We start from the raw sequence: 24,867 nt of genomic DNA, 5'->3' as shown, positions 1-24,867 counted from the left end.
AAGCTCGCCCTCGTGCTTCCCCACCATGCAGCAGACGTTGCTCAGCTGCCCCTCTTTACCTCGTTCCACTCCCACATGTCAGAATGTGGTCAGAAGTGCTGAATTATTCTACAGGAACACAACAGTTTGCCCAGCACAGCTTTACCTTCTGTTTCAACCCAGCAGCAAAATACTTGCGCTGCGTGCACTTCTAACCGAATGGCTTCCTGTGCCGTAAAGGTAAAAGCCACCAGAGACCCTACAAACCCCATATTCGTCTCTGAAAGTAAATATCATTCACCTGACTAATGTTTCTTCAATGAGTTCATGATTCAAACCAGAGATGGAGGTGAAAAGTACACAGTGATGAATCCTTGTAATGTATGACATCAGATTCCACATAGTTGAAGTTCTTTAGAGTTTTAAGTGCACTTTGACTGAGTAACACTGGAAAAGAAGAGCAGTGGTTTAGTGCCCATTGATTAAACGTTGTGTATGAAGGAGATGCTTTCATTACATGACTCTATCTAGTAGGATTCCCACTTGACAACCGGCCTTGGCTGCAGAATGCCTTGTGTTTATACAGCTATATTTCTGATGAAGTTCTCAAAACCAGAATATATGTAAACTGTAGTATGTTTCTTCAAAGAGTATATTCTTTTCTTATGATTTGTTGTTGTAGCGTTGTTTATTTTCAAAGGAATGAATTTCATTCAAAAGTATAGGCAAAAGACAAAAAAGCTTTTGAGAAGAGTGGAAGCAGTTTGCTTATAAGTACTTTCATATTAAGACAAAAAGACTATTTTCTTTTTATTAAACCTCTTTGTTGTCCCAGTTAGCTGGAGCGTGGCAGAGTGGTGCATTAACAAAGAAGCTTTGGACTCCTGACGGGAGACACAGTCTGTCCTTGACCTGTTCAGGATGAAGCGCTCTGAGAAAGGAACTGATCTACTTTGGATGGATTTTAGGAAAGACAGGAAAGAGACAGAGACGGACACAGTGCCCTGGTGGCCCACTGCATCTTGGGAACTGTCAGAGGAGATAGAGAGAAAGCCTCCAGAAAGCTGTCGACCTTTGAACCCTATCTCTCACTGACAGTTAGGATTTAGTTTATGCATTCGCAGACACATCATCGTCACACAAGCAGACACCCACTCATTGACGCACACATAAGTACATAAGTATGTGTGAACGTACGTACGCATGCACACACACATACACTTCATTTGCTCTTAGGTTCAAGGATTTTTGAATGTTATTTCCTCTGTGCGTGATCTTAATGTGTATTTAAATTGATTTATGGAAATGAATAGAGCTATCGTGGCATTGTTTATGCATTAGGATAAAAAATAATACTGTCCGTCACATCAGCCAGATTGCAAATCATCCTTCAGCAGCAGACAAAAACGACTCAATGTGCAATTTAAAAAAACCTCCATCTCTCTATCTTTCATACATGTAGTATTGGCCTGCTCCGGCCCTGTTTATGGAAGAATGCTGTGTGCATGTTGGTATCTGTTTGTATTTGTCTGTGTGTTTATGCTGAACAAGAGAAGACAGCATCATTATTTGGCTACAACCATGCCACTGTAGTTTTATGATGATAAATGTTGTACAGGACAAATCTTGAATAGCGCACGGTTGCATATTAACCTAATGTTCAATTTCTGTAGAACACAAGATACTGCACTTCATGAGACCAACACACCAAAATAAATGCTGCAGTATGTTGTGAATACGAAAATCAAACCAAACAACTTTCAGCATTAACAATATCAAAAGAGTGTTTTTAAATGAGCTTTTTTCACTTAATTTAGTAGCTCCATTCAATTAATTATAATGTCTTAGTCATTTGAGAGAAAATTAGAGTAAGGATGAACGAGTTTTAATGTGGAGTTTTTGTTTCTTTGTTTTGCTCCAAGTGAAAATGAAGTCATTCCATTACGCCAGCACGCAGTGCCATTTGCGGATTTGATTTTACAACACTAATTTTGCATTATTTCCCATTAGTGGGCCGTTTTATCAGCCTGAGTGGTGTTATTTATGTTGTCTTCACAGCTTGCATAATGAACAGTGTGTGCAGCACAAATCTCTATGCGGTGCATGAGGGCTGCTGCATCTTACCTAAACCATGTAGCTGATTACTCTCACTTCATGATGAGGGTAGTCATGGCTATGGCGATGATTTCAACCTATAGCCGCATGGCTCTGCAGCCAGAGATGCTGAGGAATTGAAAATCATCAAGTCAATGCCTTTTTCACCTGTGGGGGTCCGAGTCAGACTTAACCCACTCTAACTGATACAGTAGCGTAAGCTGACGGACAGGCGCTCTGATGTAACATCCTCCGCCAACACAAACCGTATTAGCACTCTGACCGCCCTCTGTGCTCAAATACTGTACGGCTTGTGTGTTTGTATTGAGTGTTGCCTCCCTGTATCTGTCTGTTCTTATCATGTCACATCTCGGGATGACTAAGACAGAACTCCGTTTCTATTTTCGTACTCTTGCATACATTAGCATCAGCGCACTGTGTGCCTGTCTGTCTCTCTGTAGGGATTGCAAAGCATGTTTGAATGAGTAATGAAACGTTTGATTTTCCGAGTCGACTCCCAGTTGTATAAAAAGCTCAGGTTTAACATGGTATGTCAATGAATGGCAGGCCGTAATAATGTTGAATACCAACGTTTTGTGACGAAAGGCTGACACGGTTTGTAATGTAGCTTGTAACCCTTGCTTGTTCCTCCAGAGATAAAATCCCCCAAACACCCTCCTTTAGAAGGCCGCATATGTTGCTGTGTCTGACACAGATGTGTCACTTCAGCACACAACGGGTATACCAGGTTCATGCATGGCTTGGTCTTCATGCTTGATCTGCTCTGAGCCAAAGGTTGCATCTGATGCACTAAACAGCACCTGAATAGAAGACAGTAAACTGCTGTCATCCTGGACGTCTCAGCTCACCGCTGATTGAGTTATTTCAAATGAAAGTCATTCGATTTACTTTCTTGAGATATTTGCAGTAAATATCATAGTGGCTCTTGAAGAGGAGAAACATCACTTTTAAAGTGGTCTGAAGTGCCCGTTCCTCCCTGGACCTCTAACTGATCTAAAGGCCTTGCTCCAGTGGGGTCAGGCACTCTTAGACCACCCATCCGCTGCTCTCCCTCCACTATTCCTCCAGTCCTCCAAAAATCATCTCGTCAGTGGAGAGTACTGTGGTGGTTGGAGTCTTAAGTGAGTAACTACTAGAGACTACTCATGTCCTTTTGTTCTCCAAGGGACTATTACACCCAAGACTAATTCTTCTTCTCGCTGATCCCCTCCCCCCCTCTTTACTTTTTAAACTAAATCCTCTTCTTCCCGCTGACCCCCCCCCCCCCCCCCCCTCAAAGCATCACATGCATCAGAGACTTGCACAATACGTTTGGGTCTTAAATTGAAACAAAGAAGAGCTGCATTTGGCTTTGTGTCAAGGAGACATCTCACTAACTGGAATAAGATTAGGAACACGATAGAAAAAACAATAAACTAATCTAATGGTGAAAGTCTAGTTGTGGGTTGTGGGAGAGGATTTTCTCATTTTGTGGCCATTACTCTACAATCATCTGGTTAAAGCAGACGATATCTGTAACTGTTTTGGAGTTAGTTTAGGTTTTGGTCCCAGGTGTTTGCTTTTGTGCAGGCAGAAATCATTTAGTTTGTAAGGGTTTTCCCTTCAGCTGCATCCATGTCATCAGATTGTCTTGCTTCTCATACTTCAGTGAGCCAGTTCGTCATGATAAATCGGATCGGAGCAAAGGGCTACCTGCTGAAGGCTTAGTGGTATTATAGTTCAGGTGATCTTATAGGAATTGATTAGAATCAGAATGATGTATCCGAACGCAACTCTTCTTTCATCGTTTGAATATATGAAGTGATTTGATGCAGTGGTGAGGCTTTTAGTAATAGTCCTATCATGAAGACGTTTGTATGCTATGGATCTGGTGTTGTACTGAATATTTTTAACTTAAGCTGCTGGCTTTGTGATAAACCAACGGACCTTTTGTGCACTTCACAGTTCTACCACTTGGGGGCACAAACCAACAAGTAACTAATGGTGAACCTGATCAATGTATCACTGCTGATGTCATTAACTTAAGTTGCCGCATACCAACAAAACCTTTCCACTAAATACTCAGTACAAACTTGTAAAAATAGTGGAACACGAGTATACATTACTCTTCTTTTTACCTGAATATCAAGTGTTTTTCTGTAAAAAGTTTGCTGTTGAGGACATAGTAAATCAGGTTGTTGTCCTTGTCAAGCAGCCCTGATAGATTTCCTTATTAGGTGTAATTATGCAGATCGCACTGCTGATAATTATAAAAGTGTAAACACATTCAGCAGGAGCATTCCTTTTCACCAATGCAAATGAGAACAGAGCAGTGGTTCCATGCGGCTGACTTTTTAGCATCAGGTGGCTGCACCAAGTTATTGAGATTCTACAAGGTGAGAACGGCACATTTGCCTAATGTGTGCAGCATCTGTTTTGTACTTCAATCGCATTTTGCTACTATATAGGAACACAATGCCAGATACAACAGAGAAATAAGAGGTATCCTCATCTGTCCTCGTGCCAGATGGCAGATTATATCTCTCCGGTTATGATCATTTCATAACAATAAAGTGGCTGCTGTGATCTTTTTATTTATTTTTTTGCCAAATTAAAATTCATAATACAGCAACCGTGCTCGAACATGATTCCTCCATTATAATGTATTTGTACTCAGCGTAATGTTCCTCATTGAATTTGTTCTTCCTTTCCTGAAGGTGTCTTTCATTGTCTTCATGTGAACAGTCAATGGAGAAGGACACATTATCCTCTGTGTCACGCTAGCTAAGTTGGCTTTCTTTGGGCATGAAATGCCTGCATATTCCCTGTAAACCGTAAAGATCAGCTCAGCAGTGCTTACAGTTCCCCCCCCCCCCCCCCCCCCCCTTCCAGCTTAGAACACTGCATTTGGAAGGGGAGGATGTTGAATGGCCGGTGTGTGCAAACAGAAGCAGGCCCACTGCAGCTGAGCCTTGTGCTCTCCAGCCCTGAACTCTGAACACTGAGCACACTTCCCAGCTGAACCAGATTGTATTTATCAGCAGGGCTTTTATGTCCACATGTTCTCCACATTCCCGTAACCCTGAGTCTGCGATCAGCATTCCCTCTCTTGTGAGAAATGGTCTTTTATTAGCAGGCGAGGCAGACTTGCCCAGATTCAGCACCCTCTCTGTGGACAGTGCTCAACTGCCAGCTCGAGCACTGTGCATGCTTTGTTTACGTGCGAGCGTTGCGTGTGTGTGTGTGTGTGTGTGTGTGTGTGTGTGTGTGTGTGTTCATATGATTGTGTGTGTGAGAGAGAGTGAGAGTTGCCTATGTGAGCTGCAGCATCATCAGTCTTTCTAAAATCTTGCTAGCGACATATTGCAGAGTCCAGTCAAGAACCTATAGAAAACAGTTTTGCCGGGGGATGGCGAGGCAAGGATTGGGTTGGACTGCTTGGCTTCAATTTGTTATATCCGCAGGACTATTATCCTACAAGATCCCCAAATTCACAGAGAGGAAAAGAAAAGATAAGAAGAAGGGAGACAGGGAGTGGTAGAAAAGGAAGAATCTAGAGATTAGAGGGTAAAAGTAGAAACAAAAATGAATCAAGCCTGTCCTGCTTGCTTTCTTTCTTCCTTTTACTGCACATGAATGTCCACACAGGAGAGTGGATTGAAAATGACTGAACAGGGAGAGCAGAGGGAGGTTGTGAAAGGATACAGGGCTGGGGGACATAGCTTCAATTCCTGCTATTCTGCCTAAATAGGCTCTTCCTCTGTAATGCACTCAGGCTCCAGTGATTCGCTATGTGAATGCTGCCCATTTGCATAGCCACTCTCTCTCCTGCTTCCTGGCTGGCTGTTGAGGCTCCCCCTCCCTCTGTCCTCCTCCTTCTCCTCCTCCTCCTCCTCCTCTCTCTCCCCTCTCCCTCTTGCGCACATCTTCTGGTACTGCGCTGCCGACGCTGCCCGTGTGCGATTGTGTGTTCCTGCCCAGGGCTGCTCTCTCAGGTGCTGTCACTGCTATCGCTTGGTCTCGTTGAGAGCAGAGATCTCTAGATGGGGAACGGGTGCGCTACTTGGCACAACTTACAGGCGCAATCACGCCGTCTCCAGCGCGCGCTGCTGCAGCTGTCCAACTCATGCAAATGAGTCTCGGATTTAACTATGGTCCCATTCCTCTGGACATCCTTTGAGACCACTGAAGGGGGAAAAGAAGAGAAAATCCGAATATCTGTCTTGATTTTCTGAAGAAATTCACTTTGCACAGGTGCTATCAGTCTGCTTCTGAAGTTGGCTTTCTTTTTTTTCCCGGCAGCTGCATTTTTTGGAATATTAACATAGTTTTTCCTGGAAGATGTTTCATTTTGTGAGGGCTTAACACCAGGAGAAAGAGAAACAGAGAATAACGGAACTCTGGGAATCGGAGCAAGCTGGGATTTCTCCATTGCCGTTTGAGGTTGCCCTCATTTCTTGAGTGAATGTTTCTGATTGTTTCTGTATGATGATTTATGATCCCTCTTTGCCTCCCTGGGTGCTGCTACGGATTTCTTAACTAAGTGGAGAACAGCAAGAGGCTTTCTTTTTTATCTCACAACCGACATTTTGTGTGGTTTCCCCTTTGCTTTTTTTTTTTTTCTTCTTCTTTCACTGTGGATCTGTGCGAGTGTCTCTTGGCAAAGTGAATTTTAGCAAGGTGAGAAGTATGGGGCTGTAAGGCTCACCAAAGTTCCACCTTGATCTGAAGCCTCATCTGGCAACTCAGGGAAGATGTTCGGAGGCTGGTGGACACAGTTTCCTCCCCTGAGGCCCCTAACGGAGCCCCTAAACCGGAATTCAGCCTCGCTCACCCACCTGGCCTTGTGGATCACTGCCCTGGCCCTGGGCTTTGTGGCCGGGTCAGAACCAGGTGCTGTGGAGAGTCTCCACCACATTCACCTCTCCCATGGAAACAAGCGTCACCATACTGTGCCTATTGCCATCCACAGATCACCTGCGTCCCTTAGAGCAGGGCACAGTAAGTATTTCCTTGTCTCACCAGCAATGCATTCATGGCGTACTGTAACTTCTTAAGCTGCTAGTCATTTAACATTTCGTCTCTGTCGTTAACTTTTTGCAATCTCCATTCACTCTTTGGTTAATGTTGTCCATTCAACACAAATTTGATATTGTTTATTTTGTTGTATTGAAGATTACCCCTTCCAAAAACGCACGGCGCGTCTAGCTTAGATCCGTCCCCTGTTTTACAGTCTCAGCAAAGTGCCCTCTGTCTCCGTGTCTGCGATTAGCCATATCCCTATCTCCAGATGCTTCACTGTGTCCAGATTAGACAGGATTAGAACACTGCAGCGCTCCATGTTGCCCCTGGGTGTTTTGGAAGAGACAAAGATGTGTTGCCTCCAGCTCTGCAGGGCGTCGAGCCGCTCCTGGCCTCTGCCCAGCGTGGAGTGTGGATGAGGCCTCTTTACCCTGTTTGACACGAAGGTTCCTGACACAGGGAATTAAAACGGGAAGAATCTCAAGTCTGAGGAATTATATAACCTCACCCCAAGTGTTCATGGCAGACTGCAGTATGCTCTCCTCAATACAGTATGTGTGACAATGATTTTGGAAATACTGCATTTTTTTTCTCCCCCACTTCTTCGGAGGTGCTTGTATTTTTTGCAGTGTGATTTTTTTTTTTACCTGCAGTTGTGAGCGAAGCTGATGTTTTAAGATTGAAGCAGTATGACACGCAGCAGATCAAAATACTCTTTACTCAAAATACCGCCCAAGCATTTTTAAGTGACGTAATCACTACTGGTGTAGCGCTGACGTAATGCTGAGGTACCCTGGCTTTCATTGAGTAGACACTGGTTAATAATGTACAAAAGTACTGCAATGTTTTGAAGTCTCTAATATTAAAGTTTAAAAGCACAAGGCATTGAGTTGTGAGGGATAACACCATTGCAGGGCAGCACTGGCATTTTGAGGATGTTTTTTACTGAGCAGCTCAGGAACCTAACTGGTGCCCAGATCACTGGGCAGAGTTAGACCCGTGCGAACAAGGGAGTCAGTGCTCTTCAGTGATGATGAGGGAGATGGGGAGGTTTGCTGGCCTACTGAGACAACAAGAGAGGCAATTAGGCCACTCTGCCGTGACCTGTCTGGAGCGGACAACGCTCAGCTCGCCTCCTGCTCCCCCCCTCAGGACCTCCGGGGCATGTGGGGCTTTCAGGCACATTCCAAGACCTAATATCATAGTTAGCGTTGCTGCCTCCGCCGTGCTGTTATTATGAGAGAGAAAGTGGGGGGCCGGGGGGGGGTAATGAAAAGCTTTCTCAGTAACATGATTACATTTTTGGTTGAACAGCGCACCGAGGGTGCATAAATGCAAAATGGGAGACATGCTGTTCAACATGGTACCTGGCTCCAGGACAAAGCCTGCTGTTGTAAAAGCCCCAGTGCTGTTGTCTTAGCTGTGCTGCAATTGGTTTAATTTCCATGGGGCTTGTTCCTTACATGGGGTGTCTTTTCACTGCAGCAATTAAACATGCACAGCTCAATTTTTTCAGTCTAAATTATGAAAGCAAGAGCCAAAGCCCCTCAGGTTTGATTCTGTATTTTTAACAGTATCTGTTTTTGCTTTGTATTTGTAATTTCTATGTATTAAACAACAAAAAGTAGCCTTATGCTATTTTGAATTGTTCTCTTTCTCACTGTTTCTCTGCCCCCACCGTTCTATCTCTCTCAAAGCTTTTGGTGTCACCGCCAATGTTAAAATCTAATCCTATTATTGTCACAGTACATTTAACATTGTCTCAAGTGATTAGCCCAAACAAAGCTAATAGAGTGCTGACAGTTAGTTCTATATGGAAATTGCCTCCATTTCATGAAAATGCACCTTTTTTTTGTACTTAGTATGTAGCTAAATTAAACTATTAACTCTGGCTGCCCCAATGGTGGGCTATCCATCCATTTTTCCAAGTATTCTCCACGACGACAGTTCCTGTAAGTGATTTCATAGGAAAACACACATTACTCTCTATATATATCAGAATATTACAAGAGGAACCATGCTTCGCCTCCTTTGTGTTGCACTTGTTTGCCTGTCATTGATTTATGTGGAAAGAAGAAGAAAATTACCATGGTCAGGATGTATGAAATTGAGTTGGAGTGTGATGCATTGTTTGTTTAGGGCTAGCAGTAATGAGGTTCAGACAGTATCAACTCTGAGGAGCAGACATACCATTCATCATAAATAGACTCCCAGAGGTGATATTCCTCTTTCACAGAGATGGATAGGATACTCGATATGCCGGATAACTAGGTTATCATATTATTTTCTGTACCTGCTGTTTTTAATCGTTGAGACTGGATTGATGAGATGATCAGATTGGTAGGAAAAGGGTTTTTAGAGTTTAAGCAACTCATCTTCAGTGGTTAATAGGAAAGTAGACTGTCTGCAGATTTCTTTAGATTATCTGCTTCTAACTTTTATTGGTAAATGCAGAAGATGTTAATCTGCAATTCTCACTGTTTATTCTCAAATTAAACGGTAGCTTCCACGTTCTCAGTTGTAGAGTCCTAGCCCATATGTTTAGTAGGGGGGGAAGTCAACCTGAAGATCCATGATGATTCTTGTGATATACTTCACACGTGTCAGTACCCCCACCACCACCACCACCACCTGCTCCGTCAACTGCTGCACAAACGGCTTTTGTATTTCAAAACTCGGGGGTTTGATCAAAGTCGGCAAAGCAATTCAAGTGATTATAATCATTTTTAAAGCTCTACTCTACACCTTCAGGGCAAATGGTTGAATGGGTTGGGGGCGGTGCTCGTTTTGTGCTACCCCTGCTGCAGAACAGATGAGTGGGGTAGGAAGAGAAGGACAGAGGGAAGAAGTGAAAGAAGATAGAGAATGAAGAACAATGGAGGTGGAGGAAGTGATGAAAGAAAGAAAGAACGAGAGAGAGAGAGAGAGAAGAGGGAGAAAGTGGATAGTCTCTGATGTTGCCTTGCTGCCGGTGTGTTGTGTGCTTGTATAATATAATTACTCCCATGTCTCTGAGCTGATGTCATTCTGCGATAGTGTGAGGGTGACGGTATCTCTGCCTCTGTGAGGCGGCTGAGATGATAGCTGCCCTGATAAGGATCTGAGTACATGTTCCTCTGCTCTAGAGGGAGCAGAGGCAGTTATTGACCCAGGAATGAGAGAGTGAAAACTGCAGTCGTTTCATTCTCCCCTCTCTCTGTTGTGTGAGAACACAAACACCCTCTTTTATTTTATCTGTGTGCACTTACGGTCTTTAACCTACTTGCATCCTCTGATACTCTCTTCCTCCTTCTCCTCCTTCCTTCCTTCCTTCCTGCTCTCTGCACTCCATCTCTTCCCGACCACTCTGCCTAACCTGCCCACTCCCAGCCCCCTGGTTGGTCTACAGAGTCCATCTGAGGAGACAGAGTGGGCAGCCTTTTGCGCCTGCAGTGGTCTTTGTGGTTTGGGTGGTGACCAGGCTATGGATGACATGGAGGGGAAAAGAGACCGGACTGTGCATGTGGTGGGCAGCGAGGGGTCAGCTGAGTAATGTGTCTGGTTTCGGATTACAGACTTGGAAAAAGGAGAGGTAGAGGGAGAGAGAGAGAGAGAGAGCCCTCTCCTTTGACTCAACATGCTTAGGTCCTGGATGAGTTTGAGTCAGGGAGCTCTTTACCCATAAGGCACTCAGTGAATCATCATCAACAGTGTCGTCTTCTTTGCCAGCTTTTTCTTGTTCATCCCCGTCCATCTGTCTGTTTACACCCCTGGCTTTCCTTTTTAAAGGTATTTCTTTGAAGTTACAAAGTTTCCCGGTGAGTGTTCGTTGCTAGTGTTACATCCGTTTGACATCGAACAAGTGTGGTGGAGAGAACGCGTCATCTTGCACAGAAATAGAAAACTATCATACAGTCAACTGCACCCTTTTCCCGCGTGCAATGTTGACGTTACACAGCTGTTAACCCTGCAAAATACAATAGCATATTGTGATGGTATAATGCCACTGGAACACTGACAAACCCCACCAGAAGCGTAACAATCATTAGATTATATGAGACGTTTGTTTCAACAGTAGGATACATCAAAACAAGAGTGACAGATATTTGAATGCGCTGTATTAGTATAGCACATTTGAAACGGCAAGCAGAACTTGGACATGTCAAAAGATTTGTGCCTTTGTGAAAAGGTAAAAATAATAAAGATTGAATTTGAAAGGAGGCATTACAACAACACAAAAAAGATCCCTTCCACATTAACTGTTGAGTGTTTGAACCACGGCTGGATTTTTGCATGACAACATTAACTGTATGGGAGACCGGAAGAGTGGAGTGATGCATCTGTAGTGCAGGTCAACTTGTTAAAGATGTTCATGAAAGAGGTCAAATAGTTCCCCACAGTCCATTCTGATTGACTCTGTAAATGCCTCTCCATTTCCCAGGGGAGAGACAAAAGAAAGGAGTAGAAAAAAAAAGATAAATTGAAATAAATAAAGTGCAGATCAAGAATGCAAACACCCCTGTTATTTTTTTTTAATCTAATCTGAAATGAGTTCAGTCACCCTGGAGAAGCCTCATTCTCAGTCATCATAATGAGGCAGCAGCTATCTCTGTGCCAGTCAAGCTTGTATACATACACACACTCATTGCACATTTACTCACAAATGCACACGAGCTCGCTGCGCACACAAAGCGCGACGCTCGCCCAGATCGTCTTTCATCTCTTTGATCACTTTGAATCATTGTCACAAGGGTGTGGGTAGTGGAAGTGATATGGAAATGTGCACATGGGAAAGGTTTCATTTATATAGTGTAACATATTATTAGTTAGTTAGAATTTAAAATGGCTCGTAAAGCCAAATAGCACTTAAAAGATATACAAATATGATCGTCCAGACATACCGTAGTGACAAGCGAACAGTTATAACTCCCCTAGTGATGGACTAATTGGGTTCTGGGAAAGGTCATAGGAGAAAAGAAAAAGTGAAGATGGAGGGTGAATTCTCTCAGCCTTTACAGCCTGATAACCACATACACAGGGGAGGCCGGAGAGGATGGGTTTCTGTGGCAGCCAGCCCACAGAAGACGAAAATGTATGATTGCAATTGATCATCTGACCGATAGTGAGTTCTACTTAAACTTCACACGTCTTGGGTGAAAAAGAAAATAATCTATCCTTCTGCTCTTTTACGTGGGCGGTTTGATTGACAGTGTTCTAATTATTCTTAGCTCACACATCATTACCCAACAACTTTAATATCATGTATGTTGGATTAATAATGAAAATAAAAGGTTTAACTTAAACAAGTGAATGGCTGCCCTGTTACAATAGAGGGCCTCAACAAGAACCAACCATGTCATAGCTATTCTTTTTTTGCAATTTACAATTGCTCACCTGCAGCAGAGTGGCAACAGAAAGAAAGCTGCCCCCTAATCCACTCTAATAGGATTGTGTGGGATTTCACCTTCCTCATTGCTCCTTCCATTTCTCAGTGCCTCAGGCCTTCTGGCATGGGCTGATAAAAACACGCCTACCTAAGTGCAAGCTAATATTAGCATATATTTTGCAACATGGTGTAGAAATACAATGCATACCCACACACATTTATTTTTTTATTTATGTTTGTATTTGTTGGTAGATACACGGCATCGGTGTGAGATAAAGGACAGCACTGCTCTCTTATGGTGCTTCTACAGTACATTGCCTGTTTGTTTGTAAGGCAGAGGCAGAGTGAGGCAGAGCTGTAAACATATATATATATATATATATATATGTTTATAAATCGCAAAAGCAGTTGTGCTGCTCGACAAAACTCCCTCCCGCACTCCTCGGTACGTCAGCACATGTGATGTTTGTTTCTGCTTATTTTCTCCATATTCATGTTATTGCATCATTTCTTTAAGATATGCAGCTCATTAAATAATATCTCACCATTTAGTAGAGGCTTACTTACAAAGTGAGGCTACTCAGCAATAAGCAAAGCAGATGTTTAATCCTGCAATTAAGGCCAAGGCGCGCTTGTTCTCTCCTGGGTACGGCTTAGGAATGAACAGTAAAAATACAAGCGTTGTCATGCAGAGACGACACGTAAACAACTGGTATAACAGGTAACGTGTAGAATGCATTTTTATTCATACATTAATATGTGTTTTCTGATATGTGATTTTATGTTACATGCTGCTTGTCAATTTGCCAACTGATGTCAAATGAAGACCAGACATCATTCTGCATACTGCACATCCACATGGCCTTGAGCTAAACAATGATTTGTTTAAGACGAGGGACGGTGGAGAAGTCTCTTCATGATATTTTCCCTCACACGTACTGATAAAGATGTGGGTGTGTTAAATCATGTCAAAGAAAACCCTACTGCGGCACAAGCATGTCGTAATTAGGCAAGCCTATTATAGACTGCTATATGTTTTGCTTTATGAATAGTGCTAATGTACGATTATGCTCAGTAAAGACCAGTAGCTCTGTCTGATCCTCAAGCAGCTTCTTTGTGAGAGCAGCATTGGTGCTGATGCAGGTTGGCTGCATATGGTGATGGGCAGCCAGAGTTGTCTCTAGTCTCAGATCAGAGGTCTGGCCCTGGACTCTGCTTTCTGCCTGACTTCCACTGTGTAATTATCCCCCACACTTGTCTTTTTCGGTAATTAGAACAGCAGTCATACTCCACATCTGTTGGCTCCCTAATAGAGAAGACAACAGCTTCTAGACACCATTTGGAGGCTGTGATGTTTGGTACATGCCATGCACAGACGCACTGAAACTAAATAATGCACTGTTTGATGGCACGCAATCAGTCAAAGAGGCTTTTAACTGGGAATGAAAAAGCAGAGAATCGCCTGATGCTTGATTTTTTTTTTTTTATCTAAGACTAACTTTGATATGTGTGTTCGCTGGCACGCAAATTAAACACTGGATGCGGAAAAATCTAATCAACAAATTGCTGGCAAACAAAATGGCTGACCTGAATTGAGAGAAAGGGTGCATTGAGTCTGAGGAGCAAATGAGGCAAGTGATGATGAGAGAGTAAATTAGAAGCTGTCGATACTGTGAGACACCTCTATCAGAGCCAAGGCGGTTGGCTGGGGAGGCAGATATGCAGCTGGTCAGGGTAACAAAGGGCCCGTTTGGGGTATTGCTCCATTAAGACAGTGGGTCTTGTCAGCTCTGCCTGGATGGGCAATTCTGCTTCACAAGGCAGAGGCTCATGTATCACTTAGGGCTTAGGGGAAGTGAGCATGGCAGAGGAGGGGGCAAAAGGGTGTGAGTGACACTGGTCGACTGAGCATTCATGGCTTTATATTACTGGGCCAGGGGGCAGAACTTTACCTCAACTGAATTGATGGTCCCCTGCCATGAAGAGTGAGGGTAGTCGGTATGGCTGCCCGGGGGCCCCGTCATGGTAAGGTGAAGGCTTATCCCTTCAGATCAGTGTGAGGATAAAATATGGCAAACTACCGCAACAGTGTGACGCAGGGGGCAAATTTCTTGATTCACAATCTCTGTCGAACTGCAGATTGTACGAGTTAAGGGCAGAATATGTCCGGAGTCTTATCTACAATACCAAATTAAGAAGGGATACTTCTTGTTGCACCAAATTTTGTCACACATCAGAATCTGTGACATCATTAGGAATATTGGCTATTTTGCCACTTCCGATATTTTAATACAAATCATTCAAACTTTATTAATCGACAGGGCAATTTTGATTCTGTGTAAGTAAAAACAGACCGGTTGGGCTGATGGTGCAGTGTTTTTTATCATACCTTATGACATATGTATTACTGTACTTTGATAGATGTTGCCAACGATGTTTTGGAAGGGTCCCAAATTATGATCAACTATATGAAAAAAAGTTTTCCAAATATAATGACATTATAGGGTCACACACTTTGGTAAAGAGCTATCAGAATGTGTAGCCCTGTCTCAATACTATATATACTATATATATACTATACTTGTTGGTAACTCTTATTAGGGCTGGGATGTACTGTATATGACCAATATCTTCTTGGTCATTTTATATCTCGATAACTATATATATATATATATATACATATATCACTATATAGCATGTTTTCTGGTAATCTGATAATATATCTATATAAAATAACCACATGGTAAACTCCTCTGTGAATATTTTCTTATTTAATTAAGATCTTAAGTAAAATATGAACATAACAGTTTCAAGTAAAATTATAAAGAAAAAAAATAAGTGAATTAATATACAATGAATGAATGAATGAATGAAAATGTAAAATATCGTCCGTCTTCTTGCAGACGCTAACTACACATTCCACTTTGTGTAGTTTCACACTTCCTTTAGTTCAGATAAAGGGGACAGCAAATGTAATATGAATCAAGACAGCTAATTAATGCATTTTAGAGGACAGATGGCAGACATCAAGGCCTATAATAATTTAAACATACAAATCTTGAATCAACTGCATGCAGGGTGTATATAGCCCCCATAACCTCACTGATTATTATATCATTGGTTATAATAACCCAGGTTTGCTGTAGAGAGCAGGTTTTAGAACTGCTTTGTTTGCAATCTAATGGACATGTCATGTGATGGCGTCAAATATTCATGCCCATCAAAAATGTGCCTCCATACATTTGATTATCTGTCTTATCTGGGGGTGAGCATGATCCATAGATCATTGCATTCATCTTTTAACCGTTGTCTATCTTACAACAGAGATACTTTTAGCTGTTTGGCCGCTGGTTTCACGTTAGAAACAATATAGAAAGTTAAAATATCAAAGTTGAGTGTCTCATTAAGCATTCATAAAAATGCTAATGCAAAAATAAGTCTGATTGTATAGAAGTCTTTGAGAAGTCGTCTCAATTGTTTCCAAGTCTGCTTAAATACAACATGATGTTCATTTAGTAAATTATGCTCCCATTTAGAGTAAAGTAGATGATAGAGCGTACGCTTTTTGGCATACTTTGTGATTGACAGGCTGCCACCTCAGCGTTGTCTGGTCTGGGACAACTTTAACCATTTCTCAGTTTGTTATCAGTTCATGAAGTTAATTGTAAACTTTTTGATCGCCTAAAAGTGTCTTATTCTTATTTAGCTTCACCCTCTTGTGTCACTTCTGGTTGCAAAAAGCCAAGATGGCGACGACCAAAAAGCAAGATGGCGAAGGTCAAAATGCGGAACTGGAGGCTTCGGGTGACGGGTGACGTCACGGTGACAACGTCCATTGGTTATGTACAGTCTATGGGCGAGATAGGAACGTCAATCAGCCTTCTAGTGAAAATGATTGGGCAGATATTTATTAAATAATGAATGTTCTTGCTTAGCCACGCCTAAGCCTGTTTGACCTCTGAACAAACCCAGCATCATTGATGGGCGTGGTTGGGTGTGGCCAGAAGTGTGCAATGTTGCACCTGTAACTACAACCAACAGTGTAGTCCACTTGTACATCATGCAACAAGGTGATAAATTCAACCGAGGTCAGCAAAGAGAGGATTTTCAGCGTTGTTAAGATACTCTTAAAAATGTATATATATCTATAGATATCTATAGATATATATATGGTTGATAAAGTACATAGTGTGATTATGCTGTTGCTCCCTACAATATAAAGATATGAAACTACTTTTTAATCAACCATCTTTCTATCGCAAAATGTATCTCAGCCTCTCTTCCTCTCATTCTCCCCCTCCTTCCCCCTTGATGTGATCATTTTGTACTGTACCAGCCTTGAGCTCTGACTTAAGTGCTCCTATGTTTTCTATCTCTCTCCGTTTTTATTAGATTGTGTTGCTCCTATATTTCTAATAATCTTATACCCTCTAATAAGGATGACCAATCATGGGGCAAGCAGCAATGCCCCACTTTGAGTCCCCACTTAATTTAATTACATCAAATTAGCAAAGCAGGGAGAGAGGATTAATCCTTTTGCAGCTTATGAAGGCAGGTTGGACACTGTCAGCTGTACTCTGCAGAAATGCTGCTTTGGGATTGTCTTCATTAGAAGGAGCTTAAGGCACGTAGGTCACTGGATATTGTTAAAACAATACTGTGGAAATAGGCTAATTAAAATAGTTGCCTAGTCTAGCCTGAAGATGAAGGGTAACTGCCTGAGGGCTTACAATTCTTCCCTTTGATAACGCAGTTTTGTTTTTTTATCCATCTTTGCTTCAGTACCACTTATCATTTACATCCATTATCATCAATAACGCATTACAGTTGCTACTATCGAAACACATACTGTATTGGTATATATAACTGAATACTCTATCGGCCGGTGGTGAAGATTAAGTCTCCGGGCAATGAACTGTAAAAGTTTATATCGACTGCTGTATATATGCCAATATGCTCAGACTTATTAAGCCAACACAAAGTAAGCAGGCAGTCGGTGCTCCTGGTTGATTTAGCACCTCTATCCACTCTGCTTTCTGCTGACTAAAAAAAAGAATAGCTCAGCTCCAGCCTTCTGATAAAGACTGAAGGGAAGATTTATCACTTAAAAATAAAAGGGAGGGGAAAGAAGCGTGGAAGGAAGCATAAGCAGGGTGGCCGAGAGTGCAGTATGCAGTATTTTATGTTATGGGTTAGTTCCATGACAGAATTGCAGCAGTCATGGACTAGCTGGCAAAATTGCTCAATTTCCACTCCATGCTCACACAGAAAAATGTTTTGGCTGTGCATTATAGCACACATAACAATGGATGAGATGCTTGCACAATGCAGTAAGTCTTGTGTTTTTATCTTGTTGAGGGAAACCTTGCCCCTCACGTCTAGTTTAAAAACGCATAGTCACATTAAAAGTTTGTTTCGCTGTCATTTCAGTAGTATGTTGCACAGCATCGTTCCAGCCTCAACCTGTGATGAAACCTTTTCTCATGCTTGCTAGTTCTGTTCTAACTGCCTATCCCATTATAAGGGAGGCAGTTGTTTGTGCTGAGAGAGGATTAAGACAAGTCAACAATCCATAGCCTTTTTAGTCTCCCAAAGGGCTTCTCACACACCAGTGGAGATAGAGAATGGCTTTCTCCAGGAGCAAAGCTTCAGAGTGATGTTTAAATTGTTGAAAGGACCTCGCCATACTGCAGTGGAACGATGAACAGATATAGAAAAAGAGATTAGGTGGGGGGGGGTTGAGGGTGGCCACGGGGATGTAGCTGTGTCCACTATACCTTGCATTCCACTTTTCTTTGTCCAGCCCAATTTTCTTCTTCTGTGCCCACGGGTCAGACAACCAGAGGCTGTGCTTTAAACTGCTGACTCCAAACAACTGGAAGAACAATTGCACTCAACTCGTATTTTCAGAGCTGCTGCTTTTCACTGTCCTTAACTATTACCACATACAGAGGCTGCCAGTCAAAGGTGACAGGCAATTAATCACCTCACATGTCAAAGTATTCGGTTACTGCTGCAAAACTGACACTTAACTGGAGGGTCTGGTTGTTTTTTTTATTATTTTGTGACATTTTCATTTAAATAATTCCCATTTTGATTTGACCTCTTTTACCCAGAAGTCTTACATTTGCTTTTCTAAATATTGTCTGCTCTGTTTTTGTAAGTCAGTGGACACATGGCGCATGGTATAGGTAGTGAATTTTGCCATGACAAGATGTTCACAGTGCCTGTGTGCTTTGTTGGCAACGGGGTAGAACACCTTATCAGTAGATGTGGGTTTTCATCACCAGTCAAAGCAGCGCCCCTGACAACTCACTGTACAGTAGAGAGCAAGGGATCTACTGCACCACAAAACAAGTTCACGTGTTCTTGAGCAAAAGGTGCCGAATTTCCAGGAGCAAATAAATGTCTCTTTTAGTTTTATTAGCATGGGAGGAGGTAACTTATTATGCTGCTGTGCTGCTCTGGTGCTAAGAGCTCCTTTGCCAAATGAAAGAAATGCTTCTTTGACATTAGGTCTGGTGATGGGAGAAGTGCATCCTCCAACCTGTTCCTCATTCATTGTACAGCCACATGTGGATATACTTAGAATGACAACAAAAAAAGATAAAGCAATTTTCTTTTCCTGCTTGAGGGAATTGCATCAAAGTCAAACTGGCCTACATACGACAGAAACATACTTTATAAGCTGTTGATCAGGATCTGTACATGCGCACATGCATTGGTAAAGGTGTGGAAGTAGCACAGAGCACAACTGCAGTGCACCCCACACTCCTTTGAACCTGGACTCGGAAGGTGAACGGGAAAAGCAAAAATCCCAGGTGTTTCTTAATTTCACAGCTTCTCTCTCCCTACTTTGGAGCAATTCATTTCCTAGCATGTTGCCAGAACACCAAACTGGCACAGCCAAGAAAAACGCTGACAGAAATGTCACCTCGCCAACACAAAGCCCCACAGTGCACGGACAGGAGAGTACGTTAGAAAACATTCTCTGGTGTACAGAAGAGATGTTTTTACATTTATAGCCGCAGCAGCCACAGTGAACAAATGAGAAATAAATCTTTAAACTGACACAAATGTTCACAGTATAGTGGGAAAAGTCATTACTGTAGCTGAACAGACAATGAAAATCAACAGAAAATAACATAAAAATAGCTTTACAGTGATGTTATGTGTGTTGCTTTTGATTAAACTACATAATACCTTTGAGTTGCCGAAATCACACAAACTACAATCTAAATTCGTATCATATAATATTGAAAGGTTTGAGATATAAAACCATTTCCCTCAAAGAATTAACAAAATAACACTTTTTTATAGAATGAATATTTTAACAGAAATGGAAATATTTAATAATAATTAAAAAATGTCTTCAACATTGCTGGAAGTGGCGGTGTTCACGAAGCCTCAGCATGTTGTCACAAACAAACATGATGCACAGGTACATTTGTAAGCTGAGATCTTTGCCCTGCAATTCTTTTGCCTGTTGAAATAACTACAAGACTGGCTAACGGGGGAAAAAATCATTATATCTTAGTTCCATTGTCATTTGAATAATCAAATCATGCTCCCCCCCCCCCCCCCCCCCTTCTTCCATTATTGCTGGTTCATGTCACAAGATGTTTGAATAGTTTTCAGTATTTCTTTTTCTGGCAGTGAAGCCTGGGGAGGAAAAGTAAATCCCTACAATACTTATATAGACAGATATCACCGTATTCGCATCATTATTTTGGATCATGGGGTGTGATGTACCATTTAATTATACACTGTGCCTGTCTGTGTAATTCACAGCTTTGTAATCGCTGCCAAGTTGGAACATGCAGCTGAAAAGAAATAAGTTTTAGCTCATAACCCCACTATCTATTTACCACCTCATCTCCTCAGCCACCAGACCATTTAATTGTCCCAAAAGGTAAAATATAGTGAGAAGGGTAGATCAGGGGGAAGAAAAAAATGTATCAAGTTGACTCACAATTTCCCCTCATGGCACTAAATCTTAAGGAGCATTGATCGGAGATAGTTTTTTTTACCAGATACCGATAGTGTTTTATTGGACAATAGTGTCCTCATAAGTCGCTGTAATGATGTTTCTGGAACCTGAAATAGTAATCCAATAGACATCATTAAGCTTCTTTTAATTGTACTCCTCCCTGTGGGGGGCACAGACCAGAGATAAACCCAAATGATGTTATCCTTAATATAGTTTTGTCCTTTATAATGGTTTGGGGATGAGCAAAGTGCAGCAATTTATGCAAATCTTCACCTACTTATTTCTGTCCCAGACACAAATAGGTTTAAGTGTGTCACGGATCTTATAGACGTTGTCTTCAACGTTAAGCTCAAGTCCATTGTTAATTTACACAGACTGAAAGTAAACCTGGAAAATGGCATGTTTAGGTCTGTATATATATAAGATATATAGGATCTATATACCTATATAAGTATATAAACAGGAGACAATTGTAAAAAGAGGTTATTTTACGTTGAAGTTCCATTGAAAAGATCCTAAAATAATATGAAAAGGCTATTCTATATGCCACATCTCGGGCAATCTATTTTTGCACACAAGTCATTACGGGAATCCTTGGCAGCGAAAAAGAGAGCAACGCAAGTGCTAGGTGCTGATGGAAAGCAGATCCATAATGTCATCTCTCCTTTTCATATTTCCATCACTATGTAATTATGATTGGATTCTTCCCCAGTTTCTCGGCAGAGGTGGTAATATGAGGCTCGTTACGATGGCCGCGTTGGAGGTCAGAGGAAAGATGCTCTGGGAGCCTGACCTGAGCTGAGCAGTACAGTCACGCAGGCCGCTTGGCTTGTTTATCCTAACCGCCCCACAACTGCTACACTCGGGCACAGAGCCAGTGCGCTTTCCTTTGCTTACACCTATCCGCCTCTTCATGTGACACCGCTGAGTAGTTTGCTATATGCTTCTGCTTTATCGCAGCAGAAATGGACATTGAGAAGTTGGTCCCAAGAGGGCTCTAAACACACAGGCCATGCCCACTTTCCTACAGTCTGCTATCCCACACACCTCTTTGGCCAAATGCAGGAGAAGGAGGAATTGTGCTACATTTTTAATGAAAGCAGGGTGTTTGATCTGCCAATGTTTATCTTCTTAGATGTTAACTGACGCAGCAGAGAGCAGCCAGCTCTCAGTGTAGTCCAACATGAGGACAGATTAATTCATTATCCTTTAACAGGGGAGACTTGTGGTTGAGGAGTTCATCCTGGAGGTCTTATCATCTGTAATAGTCTTGAGTAAGACATACCAGTACTTACTCAAAGCACACTGCCTCTTGGTTTCCGTACTGGGACCTCGCTGGGGAAATGCATATGAATGTCGGGAGTTACATCGGGATATGTGAAGCAGAAAAATTAGAATTTACATTGTTTTGTAGGTTTTTGTGTTGCGTAGCGCTACACCTCTAAGCACTTTGTATCTGAGCCTCCCCCCGTTGTACCTTGATCTCGTACATACATTTTTAATTTTTTTATTATGCAGTGTAAAATAGGGAAGAAACCGAAACTTTTTTCAAATTAACGAGACAACAAAACAGCCAAGTATTTCCAGGACACCACTGTATCTAATGACTACAACAGATCCGTATCGGTCCCAGGAGAGTGCACAAATAACAAATATGGAGCCAGTGCATAATTACTTCCGCCACTGGAGTTGCACAGGCACGTGTCTGCTGATTTCATGCCTCTGCCTAACTGTGTAGGTGTGCATTAGCCATGTTTCTCCATGCGTCTTAATCCTCAACCGTCCCTCAAGGAGTCTTGTCACTGGTCTAGGGTGCTTGTATGGATTTTAAGACTGCGTTACAACATATCAGCAACCTTTTTATCATCACTCTCTGAATCCTCTTTTTGAACCGTTTATATAATCTACATGTCACAGAGTAGTTAGTTGAGTTGACCTTTGATGCCTTGACATGAGGGTCTTGCTGTTTATCCATTTAGCTTACGGGTGTCAGTAGCAAGATCTGCATACCAGCCCACTGAAATAAGCAATCTTTGTTGGTGTTTATTTTTCTTTTTTTTGAGGTCACCAACAGTAAATAAGCTGTCAGTGGGATGAAGTGGGTGTCAAATCGTATGAATAGACAGAGGGGGAAATGGACGCTTTAGGGCCCAGTGAGTTCCCACTCTAACATGGTTTAAAAGAGCTTAATTATAATAAGCTGGAGCATGGAGCAAGTGTTCGATGGCTTTGGGGTAAACTTGGAGACAGTGACAACAGTCCAGCGAGAGCTACATGAATTGAAGATTGCTCTGTGAAGGGAACCAACATCAGATATGCATTAGTGGAACAAGGCAGGTTTTCAGCAGTAGCCGCCAGACGTTATGAAAAAGAAATGATGCCTGCCTCGCAAATATATTACACATCATTTATTTTCCTTTGTAGAAGTCATCAAGCTTTATAACGCTTTATCCATTAGTCGAACAAGAATGCTTACAGCGTTATTTCATTACGTTTTCACAAATGCGAGTTATTCTTTATGTAAACAATAAATCCCGCCATAGATCTGTATGTCCCAACATCATTCGTTAATCACATTATTGTTAATTAATGACGCCATTCTTTTTAGCTAATGGTTGACACTGTGTATTGACCTCAATGAGGGAATGAAATTGGAAAAGGAACTTGAGAGCAGAGTGACACGCTTTAATCACGGCACTGCGAAGAAAACCGAAATAAATAAATAAATGCAAAATATATCGATAGTTTTATATCCCCGTGAACTGGTTTACAAGAAAATATTGGAATTACAGTCAGAATGATTTATAATCTATTGTTCCGGCTCGGGCTGTTTAACTCCCTGTCCCCATGAATATTAACACGCTCGCTCTCTCTGTTTTTCCTTCTCACACACACACACACACACACACACATGTAAATGCATAACACACTAGCAGAGCTCCTTGTCTAATTTTTCATGAAGATAGCTGTTTTTTATGCTAATCTGACAGCTTGCATTTATTTTCAGCCTTTCTCACAGGCATTTATTTCCCAATCCCATACTCATTCATTCACACTTGCACACACATATACACACTTTTTCCCACCAGCATATTTTTTTATGTCCTAGCAGAAATGAATTGAAACTCCCAATGAAGGTTTTTAATTGGGAAGACATCGGGAATTATTTGATTGAGACAACTCTGACAGCTCTGAAATGGTAAAGCTATGACTGGTTGGCAAGCAACACAACCTGAGCTGTGGCTTCATTCAGGAACACGCTCCCACTTTAAATAGACCATTTCCTTCATTTGGCCAGATGGACTTATTTCCAACCATCAATTTGACTAGGTCACTGGAATAATGCCGCAAGGCTCTTTCTCACTGAATAGCTACGTAATTAGAACTGCTCTTCCATCTACCAGGTCATGTTCAAACCTTTCATACAGCAGCGACAGACAACGAGCTAATGCAGCGAGACAGGAAGTAGCTGGTTTAGAGGTCACAAGGAGGGCATAATTGGACCAGTCAGTCTGTAGCGCTGCCGGATGAGTCTGCCTTTGAGGCTGCTAATGAAGCGCGACAGACGGGGAGGTGCCCGTTTTGGCATGCTGGTTACCTGGGCACCGGGGACATGACTGCAAAATTGCTAGCATTTACTTGTGTGTCTCTCCCCTGTATAGGTGAAGCAGGCGATGGCAATAAAACTGAGTAATTGCGGAGCATTATGGGGAAAGTGGCACCAGTACCTGCCTCCCTCATTTCCGCAGAATTTTCCCGTTCTCATGAATTGACATGAGTGTACTTAAACCCTCAGACGGGGCTGAGAGCTGTTCGAGAGAGATGTGTTGCGCAGTGCTTTGCAAAGCCATTACTCAGCACAATGAAACACTTCAGACTGACGGTGCTGTGTACACATGGCATCCGTGCCAGCTTTGTTGTGTTTATAATGTTGTTGTGTTGACAGTCAGTGGTTCATGCCTGGTACATGACTGTAAGGGGGAAATGCACTCTTATATTTATTATCTCTGCTTTTTTTTTCTCTCTAGCGGGAACGACGTACATATTTGGGCGAGATGGTGGACTGATCACATACACGTGGCCGCCAAATGACCGTCCCAGCACGAGGGCAGACCGGCTAGCCGTTGGCTTCAGCACGCACCTGAAGGATGCTGTCCTGGTGAGGGTGGATAGCTCCTCTGGTCTCGGAGACTTCCTGAAGCTGCACATCGTAAGTCAAAAACTGTTTATTAGCATTCTTTCAACTGCAAGTGCAGTACACCAAATTAAGCACAGTACACTGTAGATTTATTATATTAGGATAAAGCCATCTTCACACATTTTCTCTGTCAGTTTTTTACTTGGAATTGTTCTATACTTCTATATTTCTCGCTTTTCCCACTGATTTGCAGTGAAAGGGATCATTTCCGTTCACCAA

The 24,867-nt window shown here is 42.1% G+C and overlaps 1 protein-coding gene across 30 annotated transcripts in view; it reads left to right on the top strand.

The window, feature by feature from the left end:
• Positions 1 to 24,867, top strand: part of LOC306702891 (neurexin-1a) — a gene marked incomplete at both ends in the record, with an annotated part of 228,884 nt that overhangs the window by 125,404 nt on the left and 78,613 nt on the right. For all 30 annotated transcript variants that reach the window (XM_079168634.1, XM_079168637.1, XM_079168631.1 and 27 more), the window contains one exon: positions 24,479 to 24,660. In XM_079168634.1, the coding sequence (XP_079024760.1) occupies positions 24,479 to 24,660 (182 nt within the window). The remainder of the gene's footprint in view (positions 1 to 24,478; positions 24,661 to 24,867) is intronic.

The sequence above is a fragment of the Pholis gunnellus genome, assembly GCF_910591455.1.
Source record: "Pholis gunnellus genome assembly, chromosome: 11".
NCBI classification, from domain to species: Eukaryota; Metazoa; Chordata; class Actinopteri; order Perciformes; family Pholidae; genus Pholis; species Pholis gunnellus.
Note: the sequence above shows the minus strand (reverse complement) of the source record. Positions and strands in the feature narration are given on the sequence as shown.